We start from the raw sequence: 24515 nt of genomic DNA, 5'->3' as shown, positions 1-24515 counted from the left end.
GAAAAGTACAGAGAAGGTCAGAAGGAGCTACATTGTGTCTTTGTAGATCGAGAGAAAGCCTATGACAGAGTACCCAGAGAAGAACTGTGGTACTGCATGCAGAGGTCTGGAGTGGCAGAGAAGTATGTTAGAATAATACAGGACATGTACGAGGGCAGCAGAACAGCGGTGAGGCTTGCTGTAGGTGTGACAGACGAATTTAAGGTGGAGGTGGGACTGCATCAGGGATCAGCCCTGAGCCCCTTCCTGTTTGCAGTGGTGATGGATAGGCTGACAGATGAGGTTAGACTGGAATCCCCGTGGACCATGATGTTTGCAGATGACATTGTGATCTGCAGTGAAAGCAGGGAGCAGGTGGAGGAACAGTTGGAAAGATGGAGGCATGCACTGGAAAGCAGAGGAATGAAGATATGTGCATGAATGAGAGGGGTGGTGGGGGAAGAGGGAGGCTACAGGGAGAAGAGATAGCAAGGGTGGAGGACTTGAAATGCTTGGGGTCAACCGTCCAGAGCAATGGTCAGTGCGGTCAGGAAGTGCAGATACGGGTCCAAGCAGGTTGGAACGGCTGGAGGAAGGTGTCAGGTGTGTTATGTGAAAGAAGAGTCTCTGCTAGGATGAAGGGCAAAGTTTATAAAACAGTGGTGAGGCCAGCCATGATGTACGGATTAGAGACAGTGGCACTGAAGAGACGACAGGAATTAAGAGCTGGAGGTGTTGAGATTCTCTCTCGGAGTGACCAGATTGGAGAAATTCAGAAATGAGCTCATCAGAGGGACAGCCGAGGTTCGAAGTTTACGAGACAAAGTTAGAGAGAGCAGACTTCGATGGTTTGGACACATCCAGAGGAGAAATAGTGAGTATATTGGTCGATGGGTGATGAGGATGGAGCTGCCAGGCAAGACCGGAGAGAAGGTTGATGGGTGTCGTGAGGGAAGACATGAGCGCAGTTGGTGTTCGAGAGGAGGATGCAGGAGATAGGCTCACATGGGAAAGGATGACGCGCTGTGGCGACCCCTAAAGGGACAAGCCCAAAGGAAAAGAAGATGATGACTGACAATTTATCTCCAAATTGCATTTTGACTCAAAATCAAAACATGAACATACTTGGATATACTGTAAAGGAAAGAAAACTGTTTTACAATAGTTCAGTGCTATTTTAAATGTTACAATTTTTGAAACAATAGACACATTTTTAAGACCTCTGAAAGGGGGGTTTATGGACACTTTTTTGGAAAAATGTATTGAAATGAAACAGGGTCAGACTTTAAAAAAATAATTATAATAGTTCAGCCACAGACATGATTTTTATTTTGTATCAGTCACATAACATCCAACAAAATATCTCTCTATTTTTTAAAATCTGATTATTGTGTTGAAATGATATTTTTCTGCGAGTGTGTACTGTATTACAAAACTCACAAAAACTATTGGGCTTTTGAGATGTTGGGCCCGAAAGACCAATATTGCAAACTCCCAAATATGTGTAAGTAGTGTACAAATAAAAACTGTCAAACTGATCTTTTTGTTTGCATTCAAAGCTTGAGCTTGTGCAGAACCTCATCAGCCAGCCTCTTGCTGTAGCGGTCGATTTTCCGGTGTCCTGGCATCCACCCCAGCAGGAATCGACGGAAGTCGGTCCAGGCGAAGGCGAACATCTCCCGCCACTCTTCCTCCAGCGCCAAAAAGTCTACCTGGGTGCTCACCCCGCACTTTAATTCTGCAAAGTAATGGTCCAGCAGGCCCGGCACCTTCTTGTCGCACTCTCTCTCCTCAAGGCAGCTGGCCAGGAAGTACGCCACGTCTTTCATCCCACAGCCGCCGCCCACATACTGGAAGTCCACAGCCGCCACGTCCCGTCCGTCGCTGGAGAAGCAGAAGTTGGCCAGCTTGGCGTCGCCGTGCACGACTGTACGGAAGCGACAGCCGTTGAGCGCTCCATCCACGGCGCCGGCCGCCACCTTCAGCCTGGCGTCGCCCATGGCCTCCAGCTCGTCCGGGCGTGTCTCCAGGTGCCAGTAGGTGCCGACTGGCCACAGGCCCTGCGGGGACACGCCCAGAAAGTGAGCGTGGAAGTGGGCCAGCCAGCTGAGGCAGGCCCTCATCTCGTCATCCTTCACGCTGGTTCTGCGAGGACAACAAAAGGCGCCTATTTAGCAAACAACTACATGTGGTGCAAAATCTGCTATTGTATTGGATACATTTTTGTTTCATATAATACTGCATATTTGTGCAACAAAAAAATAAGTGAATAAATAAAAAGATGTTTAAAAATACAGTACCAAAATCCTACCAGGTCACGTGATGTAAAATCCACAATTGTTGACAACATTGTATTACATTTTTCTTTTACTGTATATCTGTGCAAAAATAATAATAAATACAACAGTCAAATCATGTGGTACAAAATCTAGAATTGTTTATCATATTGTATTACAATTTCCTTTTAAATGTGCCTTCATTTTTGTGCAACAAACTACAATAGTTAGAGCGTCTGCCTCAAAGTTCTGAGGACCAGGGTTCAATCCCCGGCCCCGCCTGTATGGAGTTTGCTTGTTCTCCTTGTGCCTGCGTGGGTTTTCTCTAGGCACTCCGGTTTCCTCCCACATCCCAAAAACATGCATGGGAGGTTAATTGACAACTCTAAATTGCCCGTAGGTGTGAATGCGAGTACAAATGGTTGTTTGTTTGTATGTGCCCTGCGATTGGCTGGCAACCAGTTCAGAGTGTACCCCGCTGGGATAGGCTGGAAATGAATGGATGGATAACTACAATAGTGAAATCATAACAGGTGTATAACTGTGATATGATACCAGATCATGTGGTGTGAAATCTAATTGCTTACGATGTTGTGATATATTAATTTTGCTTTTACATACTACTGTATATGCTGCAAAAAAAATTAAATACTGAAATCATACTAGATCATGTGGTGCAAAATCTACTGTTGTTAACAGCATCATATTAGATTTTACTTTTATACACTACTGCAAATTTGTGAAAATACAACAGGAAAATCATAAAAGTTCATGGTGTGCAAAATCTGTTATTGTTTCCTTTGTTGTCATATCTAGTTGTAGTTAGTATGTTTTTCTTTGACATAATACTGTATTGTGCAACGAAAACAAACAAACAAACAAAAAATTCTCCATTAATCCATTTCAATTGTACTGTAATTCTTTCACCTTTGTGGGTTTTGACGAAAGAATGTCAGAACATTTGAGAAAATGTGGGAACTGCTTCAAAGGGGACGTGCATTTCCCCCCCACAATTGAAAACAGTTCAGAGGTGCCAATGCCGAGTACATTTTTGTTAAAATGACAGTCAAGGGAATTGCTGGGGTGTTTCAACAAAGCTAGGGCTCCTCAGTGTTGCCACTTGTAGCAACTTTGCAGCTATTTTTAATGACTTTTAGGAGCCCTCTAGGAACTAATAAAAAAAAAAGAAAAAAGAAAAAGAAAAAACAGGCCATTACTTGAAAATACAGAATATTCGCCCAACCAAGCAACCAAGTCGTTGGTGTCAAACACAGTGACTTTTTTTTTTTTTTTTTAATAAATGGGTGGTCAGGAACTCCAGGGACGCAACTATCTAAATGCGGTGTAAGTTAATAGTACCTTCTTTGGTCATATCCGGCCACGTCCAGGTCCTCCAGCACGATGAGCATCTCGTTTGCATGGGCGCAAGCGGTCAGACAGGCGGGTATCCTGCACCTAGGATTGGTGGTGTAGTTCTGGTACCAGTAGGTCTCCACCTCGTAGGACCTCACCTTCCTCAAATGGGAGCGTTCGGCCGCCGGGTCGGCGGCGGCGTGCTCAGCCTGCGCGGGAGGGAACTTGACGTGCTTGACGACCACAGAGGGCCGCCCGCAGCCCTCCAACTGCAGGCGGACGATCTCGCCGTAGCCGCTCCACAGCGTCTGGATCTTGGCGCCGATGCGTAGCGAGGCCGCGCTGCACGCCCGCAGTATCGCTTCACGGTGCTCCGGCTTCATTTATGGTCAATGGGGAGCATCAGAACTCTTCACTTCGGTGGACCCCGGAATTAACTATAATGAGGAAATAATACGGCAAGTCCATTTGGACAAACTACCTAGTTTCACGATGCCGCTCTATCGAGCGGAAAACAACTCCCCCTACTGTCGTTTTGCTCTCAAGACGTCTATTAACCATTCTTATAAGATGGATACACAACGAAATATTCTTTAACAATAACACCATAATCCACATTTCCTTGGTAAACCAAAGGTCCAGGGTATGACTGCTCGTAGAACTTAAGATAACGCGAAAACTTTATAGCATGTCCATTAGAACAAAATACACGGTAGCAATGCCAACTTGCGAAAATACACAATGAAATTAAGACTCCTTCGTGCTAACACAAGTGGTATCTCCCTATATAATAAGGAATATTTTGATACTAACCGAACACTTTTCCACCTCTGGCGAAAATATACGGCAGTTTGACGTCCCTTCGAAATCGAAAGTGGTAGCGTAGACTCTGGTGTCATCGGTCACTTACCGAGATACAGTAGCCAATCATAGTGCAGCAGCGCCATGTCCTGGAGCCAGTAATATTGGAGCAGGGCGTGTCCTGCCAGGAACGCACGTGGGAGCCCTGATAAACTAACGCCAAAATAGTACGGCAAATCCACTTGGACGAACTACACGGTGGTACTTTCAACACGTTCGCGAAAACAGTAAACTATCTTAAAGCTCGTTCGCGCTAACAATACTTGTGTGGCCCATAATTAGGAAGAATGCAATCGTACAGGTTTGATACTTACCCCACACGTTTTCATTTCTTAAACGAAAATACAACATGTTGGGAGTCTCCCTCAAAACCAAAAGTGCAAGCTTGACAGGTTAAATATCTACGGCAAGGGCATTAACACAAACTACTTGCTGAGTACTGCCTTTCTACATGTCTTTAAAAGCAGTAAACTAATTTAAATGTAGTCTTGCTACCAAAACCTAACCCACCATTATTATGACGAATCTTCCACCAAAATTACAAATACAGTCAAGAAAATATTTCCATTGCACCCTTTATTTCCATACAAAACAAATAACTATTAAAAATGTGCAAGGCATAGACAGCAAGTACATTAAAAAAGACTGAAAACATTTATAAAAAAAAAAAAGCTCTGTGGATTTGTTTTAATGCTCCCTTTGGCACATTGAGGCTTACAGATTAGCGCCTTGCTGCAATGCTAAACTTGGTTAAAGTCACCCCGCATCGCTTTAGCTTCATATTTTTGCATCCTTTGCTTCTTCCACACGCTGCTACTGTTAGGATGTGATGAACCGCTACAGTTAGCTTGGCAGTGTGAGAGGGTAAAAACAATAGTGGAAGTGTGCTGCTTTTTTTTTTTTTCTTTTCTATTTTCCGCACAACAGTACAACTAAACTGAACAAAGTGCAGATTTCTTCAAAATGACTTGCCAAGAAAAATGTCACGAAAGGTATTACATACCGTAATTCCTCCGTAAAACTTCTGAACGTTTTTGTAACAACAACAACAAAAAGAAAAGAGCCCACAAATAAATTATGTAAAAATAGTCAATTACGATGACACTGCTGTACAAAAGTTCTTTGCGGGCATATTGCTTCAACATGTGAGTAGCCCCTTTCACACAGTTAGGTAGTATCCGAGGTGTAACAGAAAGGGAATTAGTGGATGACAATGTCCGTCCGGTTTTGCTGGATTCTGTGTGTAAGACACAAATGGATAAATACTACTTGACTGATGCAGCAAAATTTCTGCAATATCCCAGTTTTCTGGGTTTTGCATAAAAGGAGGATGTGGAAAAATGATTCTTCAATTTTACTGTGTTGAACAGCCTACTGGAACATTTCTCACGATCTGATTGTGGGACCCGACAATGTCCTGCTTTGCTGGATTCTGTGTGACAGAGAAATGAAGAAATACAACTACGGCTCTGATGCACCAATTTTGCAGGTACTCGTTGCAAAAGAGGCCACTAGACAAAAGAAGAATCCACCGCTTCCCTCAGGAATCAAAAACAGAAATCCTGCAACAAACTTTCCTTACATGACTGCATAAAAAACAGGAGATTTGAGGATTGGAGGGGCAGGGGTGTTAAAAAAACAGTAGAGGTCAGGTGCTGTTATCTGGCCTCTTTGGGCACTTTGAGGACTTTGTAGATGTGATTCGCAAAGACAGTGGTGAAGTGGGGCCGTGAGTTCCTGGACATGTGAGTGCAGAGAGGAGTTTTACCCATGTTCTGGGGGTCCTCCACGTCCCAGATCTCGGGCATGCTGCAGCCGGGCCTTGTGAAATGTGAAAAAAAACACTTTCATTGTCAATCTGTTGAAAACATTGTCCAAGGTTGAACTGGTCTATTAAAACAAAGTAACAGCTTTACTCTCAATGGTATTGTGAGTGTTTGCGCTTAATTCAGGGGACAAAAACTGTAAACAAACTCTTTTAATGTCAACCATGTGTATAAAACAAAAGGTTCATTTTGAAAGGTTGTCCGCAATAGGTTTATTAAAATAAGGCAACGATGGCCAGCTCTATTCTTGATGCTGCTTTGAGTCTTTACTCTTGATGCGGGGGAAAAAAAAAAAAAAAGAATGAAAATGTTTTAAACAGAAGATAGACAGAAGCATACCATTCATTTCAAAGGTTGTAGACACTAGGTTTGTAAAAATAAACGACGGTCGACGCGGTTTAAAGTTTTCACTCTTCATCAGAAAATAGGTTTCATTCAAGCAGATTGACAAAAGTACAACGTTCATTTTCAAATGTTGTCGACACTTGGTTTCTAAAAACAAGGTAACGATGGTCAGCTTGACTCTTGACACCGTTCTCAATTTTGGATTTCCCAAACAATTGAACATACTGTATACTTTTGTCACTTCTGTGCTTGGAAAATAATGTTGATTTTCAAAGGTTGTCAATACCTATCCCTTTGCGTTTCATCTGAAAAAAAGTAAAAATATACTTTATCAATCATCTTTTTTAAAACAAAGTTCACTTTCAAATTTTTTCAGTGCTTAGTTTATTAAAACAAAACCAACAATGGTTGGCTTTATTGTTGCAGTTGTTGTGAGTCTTCACTGGAAAAAAAAGTTAAAATATACTTTTGTTGTCACTCAACTGTTTAAAACATAAGATTTCCGAAGGTGGTCAACACTAGATTTATTAAAACAAAGTAATGATAGTTTGATGTTAAATTTACTGCAGTAAAAAGGTACTTTTGTCAATATGTTAGAAAAAAATGTTTGAGGGTTTTCTGCACTTGGTTTATTAAAACAATGTCACAATTGTCTGATGTCAAATTTACGAGACTTGCTGCAGTGAAAATAAACCTTATTTTGTCAATTGGCTTATTGGCAACACTTGGTTTATTAACACAAAGTAATCCAGCTTGATATCGAATTGACTTTGCTCGACTTACTGTAGTGAAAAATACACTTGTCAATCATTTGCTTTAAAGATAACATTCATTTCTGAATGCTGTCAGCACTTGGTTTATTAAAACAAAGTAATGTTATGGAATTTACTCGACACATTGCAGTGAAAAGCTACTTTGATTGTCAATCATCCGTTTACAACATAAGGTATTTTTTCAAGGGCTTTCGGAACTTGGTTTAAGACAAAGTAATGATAGTCTGATGTCAAATTCACTTTACTAGACTCACTGCAGTGAAAAAAAAAAAAAAAAACATTCGTCAATCATCTGTTCAAAACAAATCATTCACTTTCCAAAGTTGTCAACACTTGCTTCATTAAAATAAAAGTAACTACAAGGTACAGGTAAGATACAATATGGCTATTTTGTCCTAGCCCTAGTGTGCTGTTGTATGTCGTACCTGGTTCTCCTGGTGCACCAAGAATCTTCCAGAACAAAGAAATCAACTCCCAGCTTGTTCAAATTGCTCTTGACAGTGTCTGCAGACATGCGGCTGTACATGGAGTACACCAGCTTGGTTCTCTCCCTGAGGGACATAACAACATTTCACAAGACAGCACAACGCAACATACAGTCATGTTACCCTCACAGGTCTTTCGCACGTCGACTACTGGTGGTCATGTGACTCGCACTGACCTCAGACCAGCATCTTCGTAGTGGGGATGGTTGACAATGGGACGACCTGTGGACAGTTTCACGCTGGCCATAGTGGGCATCGCACCCGCAAATACAGTGTCTATGTCACACAACACACATGGGGTAAAAAAAAACAGTGAGTGTGATGTGTACAATATTGTGTCTGGGGCATGGGGAGGGTAGGGACAGTGGTAAACTTCTTTTATTCTTGTAAGACAGTGAATACAATTAAAATGTTGCTTTAAACATTCCTTGTACAGTTAATAAAGTTACTACGATGGTGTCAGTATGAATATATTCCTCACCAGGGAGGGTATTGTCCTGTATCCAGTCCAGCAGCTCCTCCTGAGGCATGTTGCTGAACTCCCCGATGATGCCCCACTGGGCCTTCAGATTGGCCACTCCCTTCACCGCCATGAGGGCCAGCACCAGGACCACGGCGGCCCGATGCTTGGTCCTGTCTCCGATCCAGCCCAGCAACTGAGAACACAGTCGGAAAGGTGTGAGGCTCAGTGATGTTAACACGCAACCACAGTGGGGCTGCCATTCTAGGGTCACCTGTCTGGAGCAGATCAGCGAGGCCACGATGCACATGTGTGGCGTGAGGAAGAGCTTAAGGCGCATGATGAGGACAGCCAACACACTGAAGGCCACCAGCTGCAGACAGTGATACGCCATCTGCAGGAGCACACAGGAAACGCTCACAACAAAAATCCATCCATCCATTTTCTGTACCGCTTACCCTCTCTACCGTAATTTCTCAAGTGTAATAGGCACCCTCAAAATTGCCCTATCGCAGCTGTATTTTCCTTGTACCAATATATAATACACCCCCCCCCCCCAAAAAAAAGAAATTTGTTGGTACTCATGCTCAAAAATGGAAATTATCCACAGAGTAATTAGCATTTTATTAGGTTTTTCAAAGAAAATATACGCTGGCAAGTATTGTTATGCTATGTCTTATGTGTTAAGCACTGTTGGTGTTCCCTTATCAATTGTTTAAAAGTTTATGACTACTGCAATATGAATGCTAGTTTCGTTAGTCCATCTACGGTGTTTCACATCATGTGTTAGCATTAAGCTAGCAGATTTTCAAAAGAAAGTTAGAAAGTGGGTTTTATTTGTTTACTTTTACAGTAGTCTTTTTGAAGACTTGTTCAGTATCTACAAAACTGCTACCTATTGTGAAGCTCGCTGCCACCATCTAGCGCTTGTAGGTAAAATTTTGCTCGCAACTCAAGACAAACAAAAATAAACATTTTTAAAAAAATTCTGAGCTTCAGCTCATCGAGAAAAATTTTAAAACTCAGAAATCACGTTATTTGTAAGTCGAGGTACCACTGTACAGATTTTCACTTTGGCCTAGAAATAGATGATTACATTTTATTTAACATTCAGTAACAGTGTTACGTAAAAAAATGAAGTAACAATTTGCTGGGTGATAGTAGTTTTAATACAGTACAGGGTTTTCTACTTTGATGAATAAACAATATACCACTTGAAACAAGCACTACTGTGTGTAAATATTTTGCAATACAAAGCAAAAAGAAACTACTGAGCTACAGCTCGTAAGTTGGGGCACTCGTAAGTCAAGGTACCATTGTATATAGAATATGTAAGGAAACATGGAGGAACATTGCTCACCTCTGCTTTTGTGACAACTTCACACCTATGACAGAAAGAAGAAGCTGAATTGTGGAAATACAAGTGCGCGTCATGTGTTCTGTGTATCCAGTATGCGAGTTGTGTGTTATGCATTTTGGGTTTGGGTTATGTTTTGTTTATTGTGTGTCTGTATTTTGTCTGTACTGTATGTGCACTCCATTAGGCTTTCTGGATATGATAACATCTAAATGGAGAATTAAAATTTGAAGGAATAAAAAAATTAATTAAATACATTTTTCATTAACGAACCAGCTTGTGAAGCAATCTTAATTTCTGTATATTTAACCTTCATTTTTTTGTTATTTAATTGAATTTCTTACTGCTTAATGTAATTTTTAGTTATTTATTGACATTTATCTGTATTTAATGACAAGTAACAAACACTCCAAGTTCCTGTTAGACTGTGCAGGTGTATCTAATGAACTGTCAGGTAAGTGTACAGTGATATCATCGGCTGACCTCACAGCTTCCTTGTCAGTATGATTATTTTGATCAGACGCCTTCCCTCCATGCCTGAGGAAGCGGATAACATCTTGCACAGTCTGAAAAGGGCAACAAAAAAAAAGATCAGTTTGTGTATTTTTATGTTTGCTTTCATTGTAAACAATCTACTTACCGTCTTTGCAATCAAAGCTACCAGCAACAAGTTGACGGGCAGCAGCAGCGTTTTCAGGTAGCGTGCAGGAGTCTGTTAAGTAAAGGAAAAGGTGTTACAGGAGCCACGCACACATTCTGGACACAGGCACATACACGCGCATTGATTTCAGTCTCACCTCCCACTCCATGAAGTCAAACTCTGCAGCACATGTGTACATGAGCGTGTGGAAGTCCTTATAGCTGGTAAACTTGGACTTGATCAGGCCACTGATGTGAGCCTGGGGAACAAAAGTGTGTAAATAATAAATAAATAACTAAATAAATAATAATAAATAAACATGATCATTTTTTTCTACGAAAAAGTGTATTTAGTAACACCAGCTCAAAAGAATTACAGTGACTCCTTGTGCTACTCACTTGGAGAGTAATAAATAATAATAATAACGCTAACATTCTGAAAGACAAAGTAGCACTTAAAGTGACAGTAACTGTGAAATGGACAGTACCTCTTAAAAGTGTCACTCACACTTAATATGAAAACAGCTTTTTGAACCTACAGTAGTCCTACATCAAAGTAACACTTAAAAGTGTCACTCTGGGAGTGTAATACTAACTAACCTTAACTTTATTAAAGCGAAAGTACCTCTTCAATCAACAATAACTCTTAAAATAATAGCTTTTTATAAGTATCGGAGCTCTACATCACAGTAAATATTAGCACTCGGCACAGTAGTACTAAGCCTAACAATCTTAAAGAAAACACAGCTCTTAAAGGTGACAATAACTGCGAAAAGTATCACTGAAGGACAGACAGTAATACAAACGACCCCGAATTTGATTTTTATTTTTTTTTTTAAAGAGAATGGAACTCTTACAGTGACAGTAATAATTAACGGAAAATAGCTTTCAAACAGTAATCTAGTCTACATCACAGCAACTCTAAAAGTAGCACTTTTGGGAAGGTAATCTTGATTTTGTGGCAGTAACTTTTACAGAGACAATTAACTTACATCATCTGACGCACCGAGGATGGTGGACAGCAGGAATTTGAGCAGAACAGTGGACCCCACCCAAATCAAAGCCTGCATGACCTGAGGAAGAGACAAAAGGATGTTCAAACAAAAGAAAAACATATATTTTTGTCACATCCAGAGTAGCGTATACAAGAAGCAGCAGAAGTAAATCATCCTACCCAGAAGACTAGGCCAGTTCTGAAGACCCTTGTGAAGCAATCCCTCAACGCAATGATAGCCTGAGAAATAAAAGAATTACTATCTACTAGCAAGAAAAGAACAAGATCAATTTCGACACCATAATCCTGAATCGACTCACCCAGATTGAGACGAGCGTAGAGGCATAAAAGGACGTGAGCAGCATGGCGTTGCCAAACATAAGGACGAAGCAGAAGGCCAGTGCGATCTGCAGTTTTTGTAGACGAAACAGAGGAGGCGCCATTGAGCACAATTCATCAGCAATGCGGTCCAAACAGCTTGAGTGTCATCAACCACTTGGCATTGAGGTTGTCTGGGGATTAAAAGGGATCTTAAACGTATCAGTTCAATACAGTAAGAGGCAATCCTATTAAATGAAGGAATTTATGTAGAGATAGCATTTCTAGGCGGCACGGTGGGCGACTGGTTAGCACATCTGCCTCACAGTTCTGAGGGTTCAAATCCTTCCTCCGCCGTGTGGAGTTTGCATGTTCTCCCCGTGCCTGCGTGGGTTTTCTCCAGAAACTCCGGTTTCCTCCCACATCCCAAAAATATGCATGGTGGGTTAACTGAAGAATCTAAATTGCCCGTAGTGCAATTGGTTGTTTGTTTATGTATGCCCTGCGATTGACTGGCGAACAGTTCAGCGTGTACTCCACCTCCCACCCACAGATAGCTGAAAAAGGTTCCAGCACGCCCACGACCATAGTGAGGATAAGCAGTACAGATATCATTTCTACCTTAAGTTGATTCCAAAACATTTCAGCTGAGTTATATAGAGTGAACCCCGGTTTATCACGGGAGATATATTCATATTTTCATACTAAGAAAACCCATTAAAAAAATGCCTAAAAACCTGTGATAAAGTGAGAAACACTGAATTGGAGATCAAATATCTACTGTACCATGTGAGTTACCAACACTGACTGCATCTTAGCCGCACTGAGGTAACCCAGGATGTAGGAAGCAAACAGGGAAGCCACCTGAGGAAAGAAAAGGATATTAAAAGCCTGATGTGTTGATTTGATATGTTGTGTCTTATTAATTACTTATTTGGACTTTCCATCTGCCTTGCTCTTTACCTGAGTGAGCAGCACAAACTGGGCAAATTGCCATGGCAGCATGAAGCACAGCGTGGAGATGCCCAGAGCGACTAGGGCCATCCTGCTCGGGTTCCGGGTCCTGGTGGTTAGGGGGGGTAAAAACAGAGTGGGAGAACCAAGTTACACACACCCACTGGACACTTTATTAGATACAGTAGAAACTACAAAGAACTACTACTACGACGACTAGTACTACATACTAGATCAATACAAGACATCAAAAATGTCTTTATAAAGATAACCTGTAGAGCCCAGACCTCCACAAAGTACAGTATGAACAATCCTAAAGAAGTCCATAAAAACATGTCAAACAGAGATACTGTTCTCCTCCAGTCCTGTAGGAGTCACTAATGCACAATTCAAAATGGATGCCTGATCCCCATTGGAAATGGACTCTATCAGTCAAAAACTACAAATGTATTCGTAAATTTACACCGTTCTGTTACCCACATTTGCACTGCCACTATCCTACAAAGATTTGTGGGAATGAGTGCCATCGTTTATGTTTGTGTTTTACAAAGGCTGGACCAATATGAAATTGTCGCAAATCAGTTAGAAATACCATAGTTTCTCGTGTATAATGCACATTTCCCCCACAGAAAATTGTCAAAAGTCAATAGTGCGCACTATACATAGGAATAGGGGGGGAAACCAACATTTTATAAATGTATGCCACCATCTAAAGGTTATGGAAAAGCTGTACACTTTCATTCCAAAATGCCACCGCCACCTAGAGGTTATGAGAAAGGTGTCCACTTTCATTCTAATATGCTACTGCCACCTAGTGGCTATGAAAAAGGTATAGCCAACACTTTCATTCCAATATAACAGGGGTACGTATGACTGCATATATGTACAGTTGTGCTCAGACATTTTACATACCCTGGCAGAATTTGTGAAATATTGTTTTGGTTTTTTTAGATATGACTGATGACTGAACAACAACCACCATTAATTTCTTTACGGTTATGTTTTGTTTCATGATAATGCTTTTCTGAAATGCTTGACAGTTTAATTTGAATCTCATTAAAATAAAATTGAGTTTCATCTGGCACTTCATGTTTTTGTACCCATCTTACAAATTCTGCCTGGGTAACCAAACATATGAGCACAACTGTGTTTTTTCTAATTTACTAAATAAAAATAGGGCTTTGAAAGTATTATGTGTTCAAATAAAGTGCTCAACTTCATAATAATCCTTTTGGAAAAAAATAAAGATAATACTTCATGTTTTGATCATGCAAAATCATGCATTGTAAAAATGCATTAAGCATAGATAGAAGGGTTTTCCAGAATTTAGAGGTCAACTTTGGCTTTACGTATTATGCATGGGTGCGCATTATACACAGGAAATTATGGAAGGCTATTGCTTACAGTATAATTAACCACTGTAACAAAGATTATTTTAGTACAAGAAAATGAGAAAATTGCCTTGAGGTATAAACCAGAAAAAGAGAAATTTCTTACTGATTTTGTCTCGATTAGGGGTTAGTACGTCTGCCTCACAGCTGAGAGGTTCTGGATTAGAATCTCATGCATTGGTTTCCTCTGAGCATTCCAACTTCCTCTTACATTCCCAAAACATGCAATTTAAGATCATTCAAGACACAAAGTGTGAATGCGAGTGAGAATGTTTTTTTGACTACATGTGCCCTGCTCTTGGCCAGTGCCCAGTCCAAGGTGCACCCCGCCTCTAGCCCATTGTCAGATGGAAGAGGCTCCAGCTTACCTGAGACCCTAATGAGAACGAGCGGTACAAAAAAAATGGAAAATTCTTGGATTGGATTCCATTTGATTCGATTTGATGGTGTAGCTAATGTTGTGTCTTCGATGGTTTTATCAGGGTAAAGAGCATGATGGGAAGTGTGTGTACCTCAAGATGAAGGTGAGGAACAGCATCTGCAGGACCAGGAAGGGGTAGGCAAAGCTTTCCCTCAGAGGAGGAGTCCACATCACACGAGTGCTCTGACACACACAAAAGGTGAATTAGCTGTTTTTAGCAGCATCAACATTTCAAGAGCCTGCACCCACCTCGCCGTGATTGAAGAAGAAGCACACGGTGGTCACGACGCCCCCCAGACGGCTGCCGCTGAAAAGGAAACACGAAGGGACTTATTTACTGAAGGTTTGTACTTTGTGTGTCAAAAAACGGCCACAAATTTGTTTGTGAAAGCAAATAGACATGGAAGCTGATTTAACCAGCCATAGCCACGATTGCCTCTGGCAAACAGGCAAAATAGCCACGAAATGTATTCAAGTTTCTAACCGAAGAATTCGTAAGCTAAATTAGAGGCAAGGGGAATAATTATCTTTTCTGGGCACTGGCCAAGAACATCCTATTCCAGGGCACAGGGGCGAGTTAAATCAAACAAAACATGGCTTTTACACAGTTGCTGGCTTGCTCAACAATCATCGAAGTGATAAGATTTCTCTTCTGCTAATCACTAACTCAGTTTGCTTGCCGCTTACACTCATTCTGTTACTTCAAATTCAAACAAATTTCACAAGGTGAAATCAATCAGAGCTACTGTACTTCAAGCAAAAAAACTCATTTAGGTTGGGTGGTCTCCACCACTTTTACACCTGTTGCCAATAGAGCCAACATACCGTCGCACGGTATACTGGTACTTAAAAAGTAATGCGATACCTCACTGTCAAAAATGACCGGATACTACATGTTTTCAGTACCGGTACTTGAAGGGTGACAGAGCTGACTGAAGGTAGCAGTCTGTGCACTTGAAGTAGGCGGTGCCTTTTTCTGCATTTGGCTAAGTTGGAGGGAAAAACATACAAAACAGAAAAGGCCACAAAAGAGGCATGGAGTGAGTCCGAATTTTGGTATCGTGCCAATTATAGCACCGCAACACGGCCACCAACAGCAGCCACAATTTCTTAGCCTGAACATGCAATTTAGCATTTAGGATCTTAGAAAATCCGGCCCAAAGAGAGGTTGTTTGCATCTACAGTTCATTTTTGTTGGATCAATCAGCAACACATCATTATCCTCATCAATATTTTTACTACCAGTCGAACTGGAATGATTACCTGAGGTAGGCGCCGTAAAGGAAAAACAGGCTCATCATCAACCCATTCAACAGGAACACAAACGTTACGTAGAAGTATGCCGGGTCACCCAAGCCTAACATACAGACATACACAATATTAACATAAATATGAACAGCTAAATTGTCAGGTGGTGAATTATGGAAAGTACATAATACTACATCGTGACACCTGTAATATTCAGAGACTTGACATTTACATTCAAGCATCTATAAGGACACCTTTTATTTGTGTGTAACACTAGAGAGATTGCGAAGACTGTGGAGACGTGCATACAAAAAACACATGTAAATTGATGGTACATTAATCCAAACTGATAACATACTTTTTCAGGCAACACATTTAAGACCTCTAATACACTAATTGTGCTCAGTTTTTAATAATTAAAAATTCAGCAATCCTATATACAATACAAAACAAACTTGATGGAACATTTTCTATGGACTATGATTTTTGTTTTGTTAAAATATGGTTAAGTTTATTACCATACACCCTGTGTCATTACAGTTATATAAAGATTTTGAATTTAAAGTAGTTTGAGTTCCAAGAATTTCAGTGCGTTCCCCATCTATCATTCACTTGACCTCGTTTCAGAATTTTTCACGAGAACTGACGCCGTTTGCTCCTCTCACAACTCTACCCAAAGTCTCACAAAGATCAAATAAAACTGTATTGCATCACATTTACGTAAACTTTGGCTAATCGATAAGTGAACCCGCTCCCAAAAAAAGTGTTTGTGTGCCATTTTCATTTTGGAGGACTTCAGTCGTAGCTTTTCTTCTTCCTACCTACCACAGTGTGTACACTGACTGTGTGTGTATGTGCTGTAGTGTATTTGCAGATGACACAGGGTCTCTCCATGGTGACTGCCCGTACCTTCACAACTGTCTACGGGCGTCAGACCTTCTCCTCTGTTGATAGACCAGCACATCTTGGTGGGAACACCAAAGTAGCCCATGACAGCTGTGTACACCCGGTACCAGCTGGCTAGAACCACCTGGGGAGTACACATGCACGCACACGAACAAACTGTCAGTGAAAGGCGTTTTTTTTTTTTGAAAGGCTTCATTTCTCTGAAATAATGTTCTTGTCTCAGCAAGAAATCAGATCAATGGGCATCTAAATGTTTAAATCCATCCATCTATTCTCAATACCGTTTATCCTGTTCAGGGTCGCTGGAGCCTATCCCAGCTGACTTCGGCGAAAGGTGAACTCCACCCTGAACTGGTCCCCAATCAGTCGCAGGGCACATATATAGACACGGACAACCATTTACACTCACATTTATACCGTCACTGAGTGGGAACTGAACCCACGCTGCCCGCACCAAAGTCAGGCGAATGTGAGTGAACCATGAGTGACTAAGGTTTAAATCATCCATCCATCCATCCATTTTCTGAGCCGCTTATCCTCCCAAGGGTCGCGGGAGTGCTGGAGCCTATCCCAGCTATCAACGGGCAGGAGGCGGGGTACACCCTGAACTGGATGCCAACCAATCGCACGGCACATATAAACACACAAACATTCGCACTCACATTCACACCTACGGGCAATTTGGAATCTTCAATGAACCTAGCGTGCATGTCTTTTCGGATGTGGGAGAAAACCGGAGAACCCGGAGAAAAGCCACGCAGGCACGGGGAGAACATCCAAACTCCACACAGGCGGGGCCGGTAATCGAACCCTGGTCTTCAGAACTCTGAGGCAGACGCTTTCACCAGTCGCTCACCGTGCCGAAGGTTTAAATCAATCATCATAAATTATGCTTTGCTATTTCAGGTTTTTTGTAATATAGTAAGATATAATAATCTTTTGACTTTAAATTCTTGCTTTGTTCCCGATAACACCAAGCTGAGATCTATACAGTTTAACTGCTTAGCATACTGAATTGTTTTTTTTGCCTGTTTCATACACACAAAGTGTAGTGGGGCCCACTCTTCCTTCAATTTTTCTGTATGTGGCCCTCAGTGAAAAATGTTGGGCCGTCCCTGCTGTAGAACATATACTGTAATTTCCATTTTAATCAGTTCCTATGGTAAAAAAATTGACAGATACAACATAAAACCATCTCTAAACGTGAAATTAAAAGCCCCAAAAAAGGAATGTACCTCCGGGTAGAGATTGAACCTCTTCAGGGTGTTTATGACCAGCGGGTACTCGGTCAGCCGGTCGTTCATCACCATGTGCAGGCCTTGCAGGAAGGAGGGCGCCTCAATGATGGTCTTGTAATACGAGTAGTACAAGCCCTGCAATAAAGAAACAAGACGGACACATAGAGTCAATTAAAATTAGATTTGAATTTGAGTGTGGTGTGGCTTTAAAAGGTGCGGGCTGGGCTGGTGAGTCCCATTCGAGTCAGCGAACGAGAGGGTAACTGTTAACCAGTCTGTGTGCGTTAAGTGCCTGGGTGTCAGTTGTAGCCGTAACCGCTCGTGAATGAATGTGTTTATTACGTGTTTTTATTGTAACCATTTGTTTAATAAACCAATTGAAAGTGCACCAGCGGCTGTGTCTACCCTTGAGCACTTGTGGGGCATTACAATACGTTCTAACTAGCGGTGGTAGACTATATTAAATTAGCTAAAAGTGATACCTTGTATTGGGAATTGTTAGACGTGCTGTTGTGGTACGTTAGTTCATTCTGCTTTGCAGTAGACACATTGCACTTTGTTGTCTTCTTTTTTTTTTTTTTTTTTTTTTTTTTTTAAGTATGAAACAATCCCAGACCATGGACAATCTGTCTTTTACGCACTCCTTCCTCTGGGCTCGCCGTCATCCCGCAAACTTATTTCTACACAGAGTGCTGCATGATTCTGGAGTAGAATAATCACTGCGAAGCTTCGAGGCAGAGATTTTTCTTCGAGTTTATTTGTAATCAAATTATTCAAGTTTTTCGATGAATGGGTATCTGGAGTGCCTAGAGAAACAAGGGAATCTTTTGTGAGCTGCCTATTTCTGAAAATCTGTGAGCGAGCAGTTCTACACTAAATTACAGTATAATAATAATAATAATAATATGTATCCACAGACACACAATCTAATTTATGAACTGCTGCCTCCATGGGTGAAAATGCTTTTATTGTCTTTCCAGGCACTCACTTTTTTCCCCCATCACATTTACATAAAGAGGTCTAAATATTAGCTCTCACTATGATGCAGAGCACTTCTACACCACTGGAAACTGCAACCACAATAATAAACATTATTATTTGAAAATCTTGGAAGGCTCGTTTTCACCATTTCTGTGCGGAAAGCCATCTCCTTCTCCAGGTTGGACAAGTGTGAAAAGTGTCTGTCATTCTCAAAGAGCTGTGTGAGATGAAACCTGCAGGTGGAGAATAACAATAATAGACGTTATCCAGGAAAGGTCAGATCTAAAGATCAAGCCATAAGGAGACAGGTGCGTGCACTTTATGCAGGAGGAAATTCTCTAGTCAGGCAATTTAGATGCAGCGGAAAATCCTCTGAAGCTTTTTGCACACAACTATATTCAAGTCATGTTTTAGGCAAGCTACAGATGACACATTTAGAGTTGCAATAACTGTTTAAGAAAACATTTTCACTTGCTAAAGTAATGTAGCGCCAGCGAGATGTTTGTATTTCATGATGGTTTATCCCTTGGTGAAATTGCTTTTTTCAGGCTGACACAAATTTTTTGTGAACAGTCTGTGAAATGTGGTTTTTGCACCATGTTATTGTACATCCTCATTTATATTACACAATCGTAACTTGTATAATTCTTGGAGGTATTTTGCACTGTATATGACGTGTGTCATAAAAAGTTCCAGGACTGGCGTGACAAAATATCTATTTCAAACACAAACTACAAATTTTCTCCTTTAATGTGCGGCAGACAATCAACCAGTGAAAAGAGATCCTGCGGCTTTGTGGCAGGACAACCCGTGGCTGCTTCACCGTGACATCGCACCTGCTCACACAGCCCCGAGCATCAGACACTTCCCGGCCGTGCTGGAGCAACCTCCTTACTCACCCGACCTGGCTCAGTGTGACAGTTTTCCTCTTTCCCTAGCTCAACGGGGTCATCAAGGGACCCATTTCGAAGACATGGATTACAGACAGACAGACGAATCCTCCAGGAGAGCATGAAAGTAGTGAAGGCTGGAAAAGTGAGTTAGACTCCTGGGGGACGACTTCCAGGAGGAAACCTTGCCGTTTGGATTTGCAATATGTCTTTGGTGGCTCCAGTCCGGGATCTTTTCTTACACACCTGGTAACCTGATTTGATTCCTTTTCTCTTATTTGAACTGTACATCTTTAGTAAACATTTGAGTCTGAAATGAACAACTGAAGTCAATTGAAATGAGCTTTTCGTCGTAACACGCTCCTTCCAACTCACCAGTGGAGATATCCGCTCAGAGCAGCTGTGGACAGACGGAAATACCATTTAAACACTCTAGTTCACGTCAAGCAAGTAGTTTATATGAGCAGAAAACACATTTTAATTGCAAATAAATTAGAAATAAGTGGTGGCTAATGCTGAGTAGCTACCACACAGGTTAGCTAACGTTAGCCTCGATGTAAATATACGGTGCAGAAAAAAAAACAACAACAACTTAGTTAAGCCGCACATTTAGCTCAGTTTTGGGTGTCCGAGTCGAAGCTAGCTAGGCGTCCGAGTTTACCGAGCAGAAGAGTCAATCCCAACCCGGCCGCTCCGGAGTGAGTTAGCCCCAGCTTGTGCCGGATGCCCGAGAACCCATTCGCCGCTTTGGCGTCCCTGCCAGCAGTGGCGGCGGCTCGCCTGGCGCCGCTTTTACCACCGGGAGAAGCGAGCGGGGGACTCTTGTCGCTCTTGCCGGTCTGCTTTCGGGTTTTGGCCGCCATGTTAGGAGGACGAAGCCGGAGATGAACGCAAGCTGAGCGGCTGTGCGTGCTTGCCTGCTCCTCCTGAGCTCGGGAGGAGGAGAAGCTTTCACTTATTACTACGGTGGTGGGCGGGTCACTCCAAATATCGATAATATGACACCCACTTTGGTATAGATATGTATCGATACCAGGGTCATGATATCGATTCCTGTGCAATCACTGCTGTACTATTATTGAATGATATGATTGTCACTTTTTACTACCTGCAACCTTAAATTCGCTGTAAAGGGAAAAATAAAAATGTGTTCTTAATTTGATACAAAGAACGGAGTGATGTATACAACCCTGCCAAATTTGAATGGTTCAAAACATCTCCAACTAGGTTGCAAAAATCAAGCAATTTGTCTCCACTCTCAAACGCTGTGAGCGTGTCCAATGAATGCGTGAAACAACACCCAGCTGAAAAATGGATGCTACTCAGCTCACACTGAAATGGTGTAAACCAGTTTAACGCTGTATCGCCACAATTCAGTACTATATTTTTCTCAGCCTTTGCACGTTTTCAGCAATCATCTTCAAACATAATTATGTATGTTGGAAATAAATGAATTCGCTGCTCTGGAGTAGACATACTTGGCCTTGCCCCCTCTCGTTTGGCCAGCAGCATACACGCACAAGCGGCACAGAAGAAAAAAAAACAGACCTGAAGGATGGTGACAGAGAGAAAGAGGAAGTTTTATTTATAGGGCAAAAATTATACAATGACATTATGTATCCAAATCTGAGACCACGGTCCTCAGTCGGAAAAGGGTGGCGTGTCCTCTCCAGGTCGGGGATGAGATCCTGCCCCAAGTGGAGGAGTTCAAGTATCTCGGGGTCTTGTTCACGAGTGAGGGAAGAATGGAACGGGAGATCGACAGGCGGATCGGTGGAACGTCTGCAGTGATGCGGACTTTGTATCTCTCCGTTGTGGTAAAGAAGGAGCTAAGTCGAAAGGCGAAGCTCTCGATTTACCGGTCGCTCTACGTGCCTACGTAGCCTCACCTATGGTCACGAGCTGTGGGTCGTGACCGAAAGAACAAAATCCCGGATACAAGCGGCCGAAATGAGTTTCCTCCGCAGGGTGTACGGGAATCTCCCTTAGAGATAGGGTGAGAAGCTCGGTCATCCGGGAGGATCTCAGAGTAGAGCTGTTCCTCCACATCGAGAGGAGCCAGATGAGGTGGCTGGGGCATCTGATTCGGATGCCTCCCGGACGCCTCCCTGGTGAGGTGTTCCGGGCACGTCCCACCGGGAGGACACCCCGGGGACGACCCAGGACACGCTGGAGAAACTACGTCCTTCGACTTGCCTGGGAACGCCTCGGGATCCCCCCGGAAGAGCTGGATGAAGTGGCTGGGGAGAGGGAAGTCTGGGCGTCCCTGCTAAAGCTACTGCCGCCGCGACCCGACCTCGGATAAGCGGTAGAAAATGGATGGATGAATGGATGGATGGACATTATGTACAAACTGGGTTAATAAAAACATTGCCCAACGCCTTTTCTGTTTTTAACTAACTACTATTCCAACAGAAAGATTCTTAAACTTGATAAAAATTAATTCATCTGTCCATCCATCCATTTTCTGAGCCGCTTATCCTCCCAAGGGTTGCGGGAGTGCTGGAGCCTATCCCAGCTATCATCGGGCTGGCAACCGGTTCAGGGTTCGCAGGGTACATATAAACAAACAACCATTTGTACTCGCATTCACACCTACGGGCAATTTAGAGTTGTCAATTAACCTCGCATGCATGTTTTTGGGATGTGGGAGGAAACCGGAGTGCCCGGAGAAAACCCACACAGGCACGGGGAGAACATGCAAACTCCACACAGGTGGGGTCGGGGATTGAAGACCGGTCCTCAGAACTGTGAGGCAGGCGCTCTAACCAGTCGTCCACCGTGCCAAAAAATTTATTCAGATTTAGCAATTTCAGGAAACACTTAAGTTGTCAGAAGTATTGGTATAGATATCGATGATACGCTGCTGTGATTAGTTGGTATAAGCTCGATGCCAAAGCTTGCAGTGCCGCCTTCACCAAATAGTTTGGTGAAATGCTTCCCCCAAGTGTACATTTGGCGCAACTACAGTGACCTCGTCTCGTAACCATGGTGACGCCTGGCGTCCAGGAAGCTCCACTCACTTCCTGTAGGAGTGAACTCCCCGAGGTGGTCCTAATCAAATGTTTGTCAGGATACCCTACCTCCCCATCCTTTTGTGCTTTATCATTTTCATATACTTGTGTTAAAAAAATAAATAAAATCAACTCCAGTACTTAAGTAAAAGTTTTTTGTTTTTTTTTTAAAGCACAGACTCTTAAATGTACCTAGATACAAAAGTACAAATGAATTTGTTTACAGTTTTGCTTTCATATGCAATACAATATGTTTATTATGTGTTTGTCTGTTGAGGCAGAACGTGCACTTGGACCTGGAAGCTGTAAACAAATTGCCCTCACCGGGATCTATGAAGTCATCTGGATCTGAATACCTGTTTTGATAACTTGACGGATGGCACAAACAAAGAAAAAATTAATAGTCAACTACAATAGTTTCCCTCAGGTTACATCTCACAGAAAGTACAGATATCTGTTTTCAAATGAAAGGGAGTAAGAGTAAAAAGTCATCAGAAAAATACTCGAGGATAGTACAAAGACCTGCAAAAATATTATTTATTAAAAATATTAAAGTATTTGTATTTTGTTAGTCCCTACCACTGCTAACGAAACATGCCAAATGTAAGTGTCTTGCTTCCAAAGCAGGCTTTTTATACATTTTTCATGACTGTTAGTTGTTGTATATTAGAAATAAACAAAAGCAGTTGTCATGTTGATAGATAGCATTTGTATTGCATAACATTATTAAACACGACTGGTTTGGGTATGCAAGAATCAATATATTTGGGACAAAACAAACTGAGATGATGTGCTTGCACAAGTGTACACACCCTCATAAATGGAATGCGGCTGTGTTCAGAATTAACTAATTCCTTTCAAACACATGTTAAATGGGAGTCTGCACACACCTGCCACCTTTTAATGTGCCTCTGATTAACTCAAATTAAAGTTCAGATGTTCTAGTAGGCTTTCCCTGACATTTTTGTCGTCACATTTTACAAGGCAATCTGCATGGTCCGCAGAGAGCTTTCACAGCATTTGGGGGTTCTCATTGGTGAAATGGTGGAAAATAATTTCAAAGGCATGAAGTATACCATGGAACACAGTGAAAACAGTCATCATCAATTGGAGAAAAGCTCGTGGACGTCCGTTCGACAAAATCATGTAGTACATGAACACTTCTCATTTGTTGTGTTCTCTGGTTCTGTGTTGATGCTCCGTGTGTGTTAAAGTAGCAGTTGTTTGAAGCTTTATAATTATTGTAACATCTATGCTAATTTACATTAGCCCCTCAATTGCATTTAGCAGTATACAGTATAGTAGCATTAATCTCGTGGACTTTCATTAGACAAAATGTTATTATTTGGTTGAACAGTCTGATGTTTAAATCTAAAATGTCTAATTCTCTTGTTTTACAGTAAACTTGAACAGGGAGAGACAACTTAGCCTAAGCAAGCACGCTTAGGCTCTTATTTGGAGAACGGTGTTAGTCTTTTTTTTTTTTGTTTCCTCAAAATGATATTTGATCGTCTCCCATTTCTTGACAGCGACAGCGTGAGAACAGATGCTAAGGAACACTATGAAAAATTGTCTTTTACTAAATTTAAGTATGTTTTAATGAGTTTAAAAGTGTTTGAAGCATGTATGAGGAGTAAAACTTTTAAAAATGTTTATTTTTGTGTATATATGTACATATATGGTCTTGTATATTGCAGATTTTCACCTTCGTGGTTGGGTCCGGAATATTTCCCCTGTGATAAACAAGGCTGCACTATACAAAACACTATGGCACTATTAGTGATGACATCAGCATTAGCTGACTGC

The 24515-nt window shown here is 41.7% G+C and overlaps 2 protein-coding genes across 3 annotated transcripts; both read right to left on the bottom strand.

Moving 5' to 3' along the window:
• Positions 1 to 1285: 1285 nt before the first annotated feature.
• Positions 1286 to 5236, bottom strand: pkdc (protein kinase-like domain containing). The gene is made up of 4 exons (XM_061776426.1): positions 5230 to 5236; positions 4422 to 4513; positions 3615 to 3985; positions 1286 to 2124 (listed from the first exon to the last, which is right to left on the bottom strand). The coding sequence occupies exons 1-4, from the start codon at positions 5234 to 5236 to the stop codon at positions 1533 to 1535; spliced, it is 1062 nt and encodes a 353-aa protein (XP_061632410.1). The 3' UTR covers positions 1286 to 1532.
• Positions 5121 to 20656, bottom strand: dpy19l1l (dpy-19-like 1, like (H. sapiens)). Of its 2 annotated transcripts, none has more exons than XM_061775880.1 (22): positions 20357 to 20656; positions 20071 to 20095; positions 18951 to 19038; positions 17822 to 17959; positions 16590 to 16710; positions 15696 to 15789; positions 14682 to 14739; positions 14524 to 14615; positions 12630 to 12729; positions 12453 to 12530; positions 11669 to 11755; positions 11529 to 11588; positions 11347 to 11427; positions 10513 to 10614; positions 10356 to 10427; positions 10199 to 10281; positions 9719 to 9743; positions 8633 to 8752; positions 8380 to 8554; positions 8075 to 8174; positions 7839 to 7964; positions 5121 to 6290 (listed from the first exon to the last, which is right to left on the bottom strand). In XM_061775880.1, exons 1-22 carry the CDS (start codon positions 20556 to 20558, stop codon positions 6128 to 6130), a joined length of 2190 nt encoding a protein of 729 aa, XP_061631864.1. In that variant the 5' UTR covers positions 20559 to 20656; the 3' UTR covers positions 5121 to 6127. The 2 variants fall into 2 exon arrangements, with proteins under 2 accessions (XP_061631864.1, XP_061631866.1); XM_061775882.1 differs by having other exon boundaries at positions 19705 to 20095; positions 20357 to 20480.
• Between the last annotated feature and the right edge of the window lie 3859 nt (positions 20657 to 24515).

This window comes from Phyllopteryx taeniolatus, chromosome 6 (genome assembly GCF_024500385.1).
Source record: "Phyllopteryx taeniolatus isolate TA_2022b chromosome 6, UOR_Ptae_1.2, whole genome shotgun sequence".
NCBI classification, from domain to species: domain Eukaryota; kingdom Metazoa; phylum Chordata; class Actinopteri; order Syngnathiformes; family Syngnathidae; genus Phyllopteryx; species Phyllopteryx taeniolatus.
This window is presented reverse-complemented; position numbering and strand designations above follow the sequence as displayed.

Coding starts and splice junctions, on each gene's coding strand:
- pkdc (XM_061776426.1), bottom strand. Junction 3,986..4,421: donor CAGAGGTGGAAAAGTGTTCG/GTTAGTATCAAA, acceptor CCATAAATGAAG/CCGGAGCACCGTGAAGCGAT. Junction 2,125..3,614: donor GCCGGATATGACCAAAGAAG/GTACTATTAACT, acceptor TTGTCCTCGCAG/AACCAGCGTGAAGGATGACG.
- dpy19l1l (XM_061775880.1), bottom strand. CDS start 20,558: ATGGCGGCCAAAACCCGAAAGCAGACCGGCAAGAGCGACAAGAGTCCC. Junction 16,711..17,821: donor GGTTCAATCTCTACCCGGAG/GTACATTCCTTT, acceptor TGTACTCCCCAG/GTGGTTCTAGCCAGCTGGTA. Junction 8,753..9,718: donor AAGTTGTCACAAAAGCAGAG/GTGAGCAATGTT, acceptor GTGCTCCTGCAG/ATGGCGTATCACTGTCTGCA.